This window comes from Sparus aurata, chromosome 19, assembly GCF_900880675.1.
Source record: "Sparus aurata chromosome 19, fSpaAur1.1, whole genome shotgun sequence".
Lineage (NCBI taxonomy): Eukaryota > Metazoa > Chordata > Actinopteri > Spariformes > Sparidae > Sparus > Sparus aurata.
Genome location: NC_044205.1, coordinates 5820285 through 5831973, shown reverse-complemented (window position 1 = coordinate 5831973; position 11689 = coordinate 5820285). Strand labels below are relative to the sequence as shown.

At 38.2% G+C, this 11689-nt stretch overlaps 1 protein-coding gene across 1 annotated transcript in view; it reads right to left on the bottom strand.

The window, feature by feature from the left end:
* Positions 1-7920: 7920 nt before the first annotated feature.
* Positions 7921-11689, bottom strand: part of dtx3la (deltex E3 ubiquitin ligase 3L a) — a 35134-nt gene continuing 31365 nt past the window's right edge. The window contains exon 5 of the mRNA XM_030397697.1: positions 7921-8869. Coding sequence (XP_030253557.1) covers positions 8800-8869 — 70 coding nt within the window. The 3' untranslated portion in view covers positions 7921-8799. The remainder of the gene's footprint in view (positions 8870-11689) is intronic.

The window sequence follows — 11689 nt, the reverse complement described above, 5'->3', positions numbered from 1 at the left end:
GCTAACTTTCCCCTGATTTATGCTTTACCAGTTCCTATCTGCTTACCTCATGTGGATACAGTCCATAATATGCATGTAAGTTCTTTCTCTTGTTCATCAGTGAAGACCTTCTTTACACTGTGGTAGCATACACGTGGAAGTGCTTGATCCCTTCACTTCTAACATCTTCCTCTCTTTACAAAATCTGTACAGTGAGACGTGGCATATGCCATAAAATTTTGCCACAGATCTGATGGACTTTCCCTGCTTTTTTACATCATTTGATGCTCTCTCCAAAATGTTGAGAGGCACCCAGCGGTCAGTCTTTCTCTTCCAAGACGTGTGCATACTGAAATTCAAAGAAAACATATAAATACAAATAAAATTTTGCTTGGGGTAGGTTATAACATTTTCATGATTGTTACAACTAACCCAGACTCTTGTTGTTACAAATAACCAAGACTCTTATAGTCATGAACAAGCTTACCTTACAGCTAACAGCTAAAACATTAGCATGAAGGACTTGCATGAAAGATATCTACATAGACACACAAGAACTATGATTTAAGTTTTGTGTGTTTAACTACAAAGCAGGCAACGCTTTGACAAAAATAAATGATGTGAAAAAACATACTTTTTTTCCTCAAAATTATTGTTTTTCCTCAAAATTAGCGGTGTCTGCCACATGGTGTTACTTTCTCACTTGTGGAATAAGGACTAAAATGAGCATGTGCAGAGTGAATCAGGTGATTTGTTACTTGTTCCTGATTGGAGAAATTGGAAGTGTTACAACTGACCCATGTTACAACCATCTCCGGTCTCCCCTACTGTTGAAATTGTGACCTTGAATGGAAATATTGAAGCTAAATGTTCTGTATCATTTTTTTTTGTTTGTCAGTTTGAATATTATTCTGCACCTGTGGATCTATCTTAGACTATCTTCACCCTTATGGTGGCACTGTCTTGCACAGGCTAAAATAAAAACACCTTTGCACCAGTGCTGGTTGAACCATAATTTTTGGAAAGCTTATTGGACCTTAAAGCGACCTTTCCGACATCTGACACACACACACACACACACCCACACACACACACACACACACACACACACACACACACCTCACTTCTCAGAACAAAGAAGGTTTTTCCTTCACATGTTAACCATATTCTTATCAGCACAAAGTAGACATCTATAACTGCTTCAACCTAATGCAACTTCATCAGTCATTAAAACAGCTTCCAAAAAAATATCAATGGCTGTTACACATTGGTTGAATGAATTCTTATATAGGGGGGAAAATAGACCCTTTGTAGCAGCTAAATTAGCTTAACAGGAATCTGCAAATCTGACCAGGCACAATGTAAGAGGTATATATTTGGAGAACATGACCCCAGAAGAAACAATAATCTGAAAGCAACACAGTAGACATATGTAAATACCTCAAAAAGCATGCATAAAGGAAGTGTAAGAGAGTTGCATAAGTGCTTGTCCAAAGTCCATTACAAATGCAGAAAAAGACTAATAATGGTCCATCGAGTCTGAATCTATATACATACGTATATATACATACACATTGATACATACATACAAACATACATGTATGTATCAGTATGTATGTATATACATGTGTGTATATAGATAGGTAGATAGATAGATAGATAGATAGATAGATAGATAGATAGATAGATAGATAGATGTGTGTGTTTACACAATGTGTGTGCAATTTGCAGTATAAACTGACTGAGTATTCTGTGGGCAGTACATTAATATGTAATTTCGAACACAGCCTTATGGGCTAAACAGTTTGATGCTGGCATTTAATGGGGGAAAAAACATTTCAGGTCAGGGGTCTGCTACACTTTTGCGTCCTCACTCAACGTCAGAGATGAAGATATGAGTACAGATCAAGAAACTGAACATCATCTGCACACTTTACCAGAGAGTGAAAGAGAGAGAGGGAGAGAGAAAGAGAGAGAGAGAGAGAGAGAGAAAAGACCCCACACCAACAGGGTTGACTGAAGATGTTAACACCTTCTCCCACAGTATTCATATACAGCATGCTTAAGTATTTAGTACCTCTTTAAAAGGTAAAGGACGCATTTCATGTACATAAGGTGTGTGATTATAAATAATGTAAATGAGATTGCTCCATAAAATACTCCCCGTCAAGAAAAAACTAACTTTTTAATAAAAAAAAAAACAAGCCTCTAACCCCAAAAATGGGTTATTCTCTGACAAACAACCCAAAAATGGTGCATATCCTTGAAAACCCAGAAATTGGGTTAAAATAATAGCCCTATAACCCAGAAAATGGGTTACTCTTTATAAAAATAACCCAACAATTTAACCCAACACTAACAACCCATAAATTGGGTTACCAAAATAACCCAACATTTTTTAGTGTGCTCTCTTAACCCTCGTCAGACAATCTCTAGCTTCCCCTACAGAGGCAAACTTTCCAAGGGTTGAATACGGTAGTTGGTTTACAGTATCCATAAGTGTAGGCTATAGTAAGAAAAAGTACTAATTTCAAATTTAGATTTCCTACTTTCTTCCCAGTTACTATCAATACTCTCAGCTTTGAGCAATGCAAGCACGGTCTGTTTTAAGGTTTCTCCACTCAGAGTGTCATAGTGTTGCTGAAAAAAAATCCATAAATCAATCTTTATTTGTATAGCGCCAGTTCACAACAAAAGTTATCTCATGACACTTTCCAGATTGATTCGTTCTCAGAATCAATCAAAACTGAACATTCTTAGGAGCTTACTAGTTTATTAATCAATAGCAAACTTATAGCTTTGTGGTCAAATAAGATGATAGGATGACCAGCAGTCTTTTTTGATGGCCGATTTACTTTGGTTTATCATAATTTCAAGATGGGTTTGTTGTTCACAATGTAGCATGGTGCATCTCTTGGATGCGTCAGTTGTCAGTTTACTGTATCCTTATCCTTACTACCATCATCGACAGCACCATTCTAAGATCCAATTTTATTATAAATATGCCTGCCTTGCTAGCTGCCTCGTGTGCTGGCCTCTGCTGCTTTGCTGAATCCAAGTTAATTCCCAGGTTTGCGCACATTACATCAGAAATGATCATGTTTCAAAAATAACATTTTTGAAACTATTAACTTACTGAAGTTAAGTCCTTTTGGATCGCCTATCACAAGGGTCAAGTTTGCAAATGAAGTCTGACTTGAGTCAAGTCATGTTACTGGAGTTCTCCACTGCTCTTAAACACATTCAGATTAAGGATTTTTTCAGAAATGTCATCTCCTTTCATAGAATCCACATAGACCATTGACCTTTACCCAGGATGAATGGTTGTGTCTACAGGGAATCAGCATTTTAAAGCTCCTTCGCTGCACTGAATATGGAGGACAACAACAGAAAAGGCAGACATTAGGACATCTCATATGTATACGCTATCACACTTCTGCATCATCAGAGACAAGAATGCTTCGAAAAGGACAGAGGGATGAAGATCCTATCACAAAGCAGATTATCAGGTTTGGTATGGAAGTCAGCTCTGTAAGGCTGCACACACAAATACACACACACACATTCACACACACGCGCGCCCACACACAGACACTCACAATACCATTTACCATGGCGGGGACTAACCTCCCTGTACAATATGTCTACATAGGCCATTGTCGAGTCTTTGTAAAAGGATAAAGTGAGAGCATAGGGAATGTCTGGCTTGCTGTGGCCTGCCGATGATAGCATTGTGGTGAATGAGAGGGCAGGACTGGAAAGGGCTGGTTATTGAGGAATAAAAGGGGGGGGATGTGAAGGAAGTGTAATGGTGACTCTCCAAAATCATACCTCTCTACAAAAAATGAAAAGAAAAAAAAATCTATCTATCTATCTATCTATCTATCTATCTATCTATCTATCTATGCAGGTTGGCTTCTTTGGCAAGAAAAGATTGATATCTAGATTGTATTCATTTTAGGCATCCACCATCTCCATGTCTTGTAATTAGCTGGCACACAATCTGCTTTGCCTTCCAAAAAGGATGGACTGTAATTGTGGGCCGAATTAAAGAGCTTAATGAAACACTGCTGTGGATACTTTATCACAGCTAACAAAAGGACAGCGATGACAGAGGAGGTAGGATAATGCCAACACCTAAAACATTTATGTACTCTTTCTTAAGTAAAACTTTACTACTGCACACAACACATTTGGCCTGCCTGGAATATGTAAAGGAAAGTATTATACATATGGAGAAGTCCAGTTGAATAGACTAGGATTTGGTATCCAGCTACCCTTGGAGTTACAAACAACACAGCAACTTTGTGCTTACCTGATGTGTGTGTGTGCATGTGTTTTTGTATACTGCGGCGAAGACCTATTTTGACCTGCCAGTGGTGGACAGATGAGTGTGTGTGTGGGTGTGTGTGTGTGGGGTGTGTGTGTGTGTGTGTGTGTGTGTCCATCCAGGAGAAAGTGGTTTAAGAGGCTCCTGGATGACAGAGACCTCCCAAATGAGATTATACTTTATTGTGAGTGCAAGAACCTGGCTGTAATTCAGTTTGAAGAGAACATCAGGCTGGTATTAAACTAGGAAAGTTCACACTTGGCAATATGGACCAATAAGGCAGCGGAAAGGCTTTAGGTAAAGCATAAAAGGTAACGGAGAAAAATAAGACCAATAAACTGCAGAGCTCTTGTGACCATCTTCTACCAAAAAAGTTGTGCAGTTGAACCTCTGTTATTCCCCTATGTGTCTTAACTGCACTGCATGGAGGTCTGGTAGCTGGATCAAGGTTCAGATTAACAAAGACTTTATGATCAAAATGTGGCGACTGCTTAGTTGTGCATTACAGTTGGAGCCACAGAGTAAATCACGTGTAATTTTCCCAAACTAACATAGTATCAAAGTACAGTTAATTCTACAATAAACAGTATCACAGCAGCATTGTCTGTGACATAGAACAATAAATGAATGATAAACAATGATTTCCCCTGATCTTGTCAGTGCATTTGTCGCAGCCCTCTGTATCAGCTGGAGAGCGATTAGGGACATATTGGCATAGCTTGATAATAAGGAACTGTAGTAACACAGCCAAGACATGATACAATGAATAACATGAATGGAATAATTTTTATGCATGTTTTGGAGCCTGGTTTCTGCAATATTACAGAGATGGAAAAGTTTGATGAAGTTTGATTTATGAGTGAGAAAAAGGGCACATCTAAGAGCACTCCATGATTCCTTACATTGCTCTACTGGAGGCCAGGGCAATGCCATATAAAGCAACCATATTTTTAGGTAATGAGTTTAGAGCTTCCAATGATGGCGTCTGAGTGATCAGCCACGTTAATTCATCACTCCATGCTCGTTATATTACCATAATTATTCACCTTCCTCAGCCCTTACAAAGTTATTGAAAAGGCTCATCACTATCTAACTCCCCAAACTGAAAAACAGAATATTCATTTTACCTCTGCTTTACCACAATGAACAACTTCATCTGTGAATTCCAAAATTTCAGGATGTCACTTTGATGTGTTATCCTCAGAGCACAAATGCAAATGAATAATTCATATTTTAAAAAGGAGTTCAATTGTCTGTTCATTCAAATTGTGGCAGTAATGGCAGTGAAATACTTACAAACAAGCCCCAACCTACATACAAATATAAACAAAAAAATATGTTCATCTACAGGACATGCCAAATTTCAACTACTTGGATAATAAACAAATGCCTCTTAAAGAGAAAATTACTCTTCAGGGGATAATCAGACCAAAATGTGCTTTTACAATGTATAAAGTCTCCAGTGAAATGAAATGTTAAAAACTGAAGGTGTATAGGGGCTTGGGTTTCAAGGGGTTCAGTTAAGATACACCAAATATAAACAAACAAAAGAAGACCTGCAAGCATCCAGAAATTTGTAAGGCAAGTAACACTTGCACAAATATTAGCCTAGCTGACTGGTGACTTTTGTTGTCACTCAATTAAGATGAAGATTAAACAGAATTTCCCTTACTGGATTGAAATGGTGCAGCAAATAAATGTCAATAGGGCCTTAACAGACTAGAGTCTCTGGCTGGCAATCTCTTATCAGGATGAGGTCTGCAGTGTGTCAGGGACAGATTCAGAATGAGAGAGAGTCCTACCCGGGTGCCATTCCCCACCTCTCTTAAGCCTACATGAAAGGGCGTAATCACTCCCTGATCTGATCTGAATCTACTGCATAGGTCCAGACGGATTTTGAAATTCAGCCAAAAAAAAAAAAAGAAGTCTTAAACAATGGGACCGCCACAAAATTGGTAAAATCTAGGCAGATCTGTGACTGACTTGGCTTGGTTACTTCTCAGTTAACTCTCTATCATGCCTAAGCAAGAATCATAAACAGAACATCAAGGACATAAATTACACAGAGAAAAAGCAAATCCAGATAAACACTATGATAATGACATTAGATTCATGAAAAACTTGTGTTTTTGAGCCACCGTCTTTGACCTGATTCGACCTTTGCTGCAATGTTGTAGTTATCTTTGTAGTGCTTTATGCCACATTAATAGGGAGTTTGGGGTTAAAATTTGGCTATCAATAATTATAATGATTATCAGGGATAATTATAAATTAGGATAAATAATGATGATAAATAAATGGTAATGGTAATGGTTATGATAAATAAATAATGGGCTGTGTGAAAAAGAAAGACTACAAACAAAATGGACGATCAAAAGGGACTATGAGATGGCTAATCAAAGGGTTGGACTAGATGTCCCACATCATGTACTCACTAATGGGTGTGACATGCTCCAAGTTGAAGGAGTGTGTGTGTGTGTGTGTGTGTGTGTGTGTGTGTGTGTGTCACATGATGCCAAGTTAGAGAAAAAGGTGCTGATTTTTCCCTGGCTGATGAGCTAAGTAGGAGAAGGTTTTAATTCCAATGTTGAACAATGCTGTTCTTGCTGTGCAAAGTCTGATGAAAGACAGCAGGTGGAGGAAACTGTTTGATCCTTTCCTTTGCAGGGATAGCAGCTTGGTGCTAACTTATTTTGTGTTTCTCGGATTGTGAAGTATGCTGGCAATTCTCGCATCGCAGCTGCTTGTGCTAACTGATCTGGAACACTAGCAGGGCCTCGTGGACATATAGCTTGCAGCTCTCAGCAGCTGTTAGGCCCAGAAGAATCAAGGATAAGAGAACTTGAGGGCAGGCAGCCCCGTGGAGAGAGAGGTGGAGAAGAGAGAGAACAGAGAAAAGAGCTGGAGATTTGACTATCTGGTCAGAGGGGGTCCTGTCATCCCGATCAATAGTAGCTCAAAGCTGAATTTGCGCATATGTGTGGAGACTGGGGAATTCTGAGAAACTGAGTTCAGTTTGAAATACACAATGAACAAATTCATCTGTGGGTCCCAATACCTTTATTCAGGGAATGAAGAATCAATGGTGGGCATAATTTAACTTACTTCAACTCAGCCATGTGGCAGAGCCAACTAAGATACCTGACTATGCAGAGATCATATTAACACTCAAACAGTGAACAACACATAGATTCAGCCCATGTGAATGACATCAACCAAAGTTAAACAGACTGTGCTTAGCTGTGCTATGCTATGCTTTCTGCACTAAGGCCCAATGCAGCTGCCACACAGTACTTTTGCATCCAGTTTCTACCACTTTCTCCGAGACTGTGTCATTGGTAGAAAGGGCCAACCCTAACCCTAAATGCACATGATCTAGTGCTGCACCTACACCATGATTTTTTTGATAATTTTTGTATTGATTGATCTAACAATGTATATATATATATATATATATATATATATATATATATATATATATATATATATATATATATGTGTACATATATATATATATGTGTGTGTGTGTAAAAAAATATATATATATACACACACACACACATATATATATATATATATATATATATATATATATATATATATATATATATATATATATATACATATAGATTGATATAATGTTCATTAATCAATTACTCTCATTACTTTTTTTGAGTTAGTTGATTAAGAAGGCCATTGTTTTTATACCAGTCGACTCAGAAAGCTGGTTCTGTCCTGGGAGTGGAACTGGAGGTTTTGATGGAGGTGGGGGAAGATGCTGATAAAACTAGTTAATCTAAATAATTTGATTTATCTCTAGCATTGATGATTGGGAAGTGTTTCAGCAAGCACCTTACACAGTCTTACAAAACAAAATACCAAAGTTTATCACTACTGCATCCCATCCTCCCTACCTGCATAGGCCACCAAAACATACTACCTTGTACCTTTTTCCAGTTATAAATTATCTACCATTGATGGAACCTCAAATTTGGCCTTATTAATATTAGATCATTGTCAACCCTTTGTTATTCTTGTTTTAGAGTGGTTTGTAGCTGTAAATTTTAACTTTAAATCCTGCTGTAGGAGATTAAAGACTGCTACAGGACACAATACTTTTATCTTTTTCACCCTGTCGTGACTTTTACCCTGGAGTGTGTCTTAATAAATGATTTCAACTGGTTTCAAGAACTGTAAGTCTCTGTTCAATAAATGGGCCTGATCTTTCCATACAAAATATGACTAAATTTTATATCTTTAAAACTGAGTTTTTATAATAATCAAATAACCACTTGACATGGGCCATACCACTGCACATAAGCCATTCCCTACAGTTATAACCAATACATGTTATAATAAATTACAAGCAAGGACTGCAGATTACATTCAAGCTTACATATTGTCAATAACAACATCGGATAATGTTTTCTAAAAGATATGGTCTACTTAATTCTGGCACAGGTTTGTAGAAAAATCTTGTTAGTGGTCTGTTATTCAATGCCCTTATCCTTCAGTAGCATTCTCACAGTCTTCAGGTAATCAGAGTCCGGGTATCCATCACTAAAAAAAACACAAATTACAGAGAAACAATGAGACAATGGGCCTCATGCAGCAACATTCTCTTAAAAATCCCTATTTTCGATTACTTTTTTGTCAAGAGAAATAATAAGAGAAGTCAGCTCCCGATGTGCCAAACATTCTGACCATCCCAATCTGCCCTTATCCAGATGTGCTGAGTTATGAATTCCACTTAAGCATAAATTGGAGCTGCTTGGCCAATTGTTTGTAATTAGCATAGGTACTGCCCACTTAACACCATGTAAGGGCAGATGTTGGGATGTATGCAAATAGCTGACACTGGTACAGCGATTGGAGAGTAAGGGGGATAGTAAGAAGAAGGAGAATGTCAGCATCAGTGAAATTGAGATAATGTCAAATGAGTAAAACAGCGTAAACGTGATCTTCTACAGAGTCAGCGTCAAGCTATCATTCAGGTGAAGAATGAACATAATCTCCCATGGTTTTTATACCAACTGAAATTATTTTCTTTTTCCATGGATAGATTTAGGCTATTACGTATCTGCAAACATCACGTGAAGTAACTTCAGAGAGTAAAAAAGTCCAAAAGTTGAAATGAAAGGAACTATATGGATGTATCATTTCCAAAATCCACAACATGTTGTTTTAAAATTTTCACTGGGTTACAATACTGTAGGACTTCATGCAACATTAATAGGACATTTTGGGCTAAATTTGGCTATCAATAATAATGAATGATTATCTGGGATAATTATTAATAATGATAGATAATAAGTTTCACAGTTATATTAAATATCTTCAGCAGAAATTATTGTCATTGTCCTGTATATTTTTTTCTGATATTCTTACTAGAAATTCCTCATGCAGTGGTGGATGATAAAAGAGATATAATCAGTTTGTATGAGTGTGTTCACAAACATCCTCTGTGTATATTTGGAGGTGAGAGAGGCCAACACATTAGCATTACAGTTCATCTCGTTGTTCTTATGTAATGGAAATCCCCTCACACCCATCTAGCGGCTGCAGGGTTGTTGAATCAACTCCAGATTTTTGTCCCATATTTTGTCAGCGTGTGTCCACAAACGCAAGCACCAACAGATTTTGAGACGGAGAGCCTTCACACGCTCTCTTAACTCTGATGAAACTGTCTAAACTGGGAAGTGCTGATAAAATATAAAGCAAGACTTAGACTTAGACTTAGAATCTGTTACTCACTGCCTATTCATCCCCTGCAATGAGTATCTTTAGAGTAGTACTATGCTAAAATAGATCAAACTTCATGTACTGTGACAATGGAGGCTAAAAACTCTGATGAAACTGTAAAATGAGGAGGTGATGAAAAAACATGAACCACAGTCCTATTCATTGTCTTTTTCCAGAAGTGTTTTCAGAAACAGTGTAATGGCCTGTTTAACAAAAAAACAGCCCCCTTCTCTGTTTTCTCTGGTTATTATTGAATAAACAGCTCACTTTTATACAAGAGCCATCTTAAAAGTGCCACAAAAGTAAATGTAAGCCTACTCATTAAAGGTGCACTATGTACAGTTGCAAACAAAATTATTCATCCCCCATTGCATTGCAGGTTTATTGGTAAAATTAAAAAAATGTCAGGTGTTAACAATAAACACATTACACAAAAACAGTTTAAATAGTTAAATAAAACTAACAATACAAGGATTTTATCCAAATTCAACACTAAATCCTACTTTCAATGACTAATGCAGTCTCAACAATATTCAAACTCCTGAATAGAATTCTTCATAAGAGCACACATTTGCAACCAATCAAGGGCTTCATTTGATTGTTGATGGTGACATTTCATTGTGTGTTAGAAATATGACTAAGTTAAGAGAATTGTCCAAAATGTTCAGAGAAGACATAACTGCCTTGCACAAACAAGGAACAGGAAACAAATAGATAGCAAAGGCATGGAATGTTCCTATAGATACAGTTGGAAGCATAGTTCACAAGGACCTGGCAGAAAGAGGATGCTATCAACAGCTGCCAGAAGGTCCCTGCAGACCTCTCAAGATGGGCAAACCAGAAAGAAAATGAGCCTTCTACAGATGGGCTCAGATTCAGAATCAGATGAAGAGGTGCAGCCTGACAGAGCTACGTGAAAGGCCCCACTAGAGGAAAAAACACACTGGATAAGATCAATTCAAATCTAAAGGAGGCATATAGGGCAATACCCCTTCCCCACCTAGGCATGTCTGGCCACATCTCGCTGCTTAGTGTCCCAGCCTACAAACCCCTCAGAGGGAATATCAAGCCAACCAAGATCACTGTAAAAATCTGGCCTGAGGACGCAATCAGTCAGTTGCAAGACTGTTTTATTAACACTGACTGGTTGGTATTTGATCACTTGGAGGTAAATGAATACACTCAGACTGTGCTGTTTTATATTAAGACCTGCACTGATAATGTCACAGTAAACAAACAGATAAGGGTCTACAACAACGAAAAACCCTGGATGACAGCGGAGGTGAGGTCACTGCTACGAGCCAGAGACTCAGCCTTCAAAGCCAACGACCAAAACCTGTACAGTGTGGCCAGGGCTGACTTGAGGAGAGGACTTAAGGCTGCAAAAAGGGAGTATAAGAAGAAGGTGGAGAACCATCTGGCTGACAATAACCCCAGACAAGTGGTGCAAGGCTTACAGCATCTAACCAACTACAAGTGGAACTCGTCCGGAGCAGGAAAAGCAGATGCTTCGCTGGTGGAAGAGCTAAATCACTTTTTAATCCGCTTTGAGTCGGTGAGGCCCCACTCTGCTGCTCTAAACCCAGAGAGTGGCCCCACAGCTCCTCAGCCTTCGAACACTCATCTGCTTGAACTACA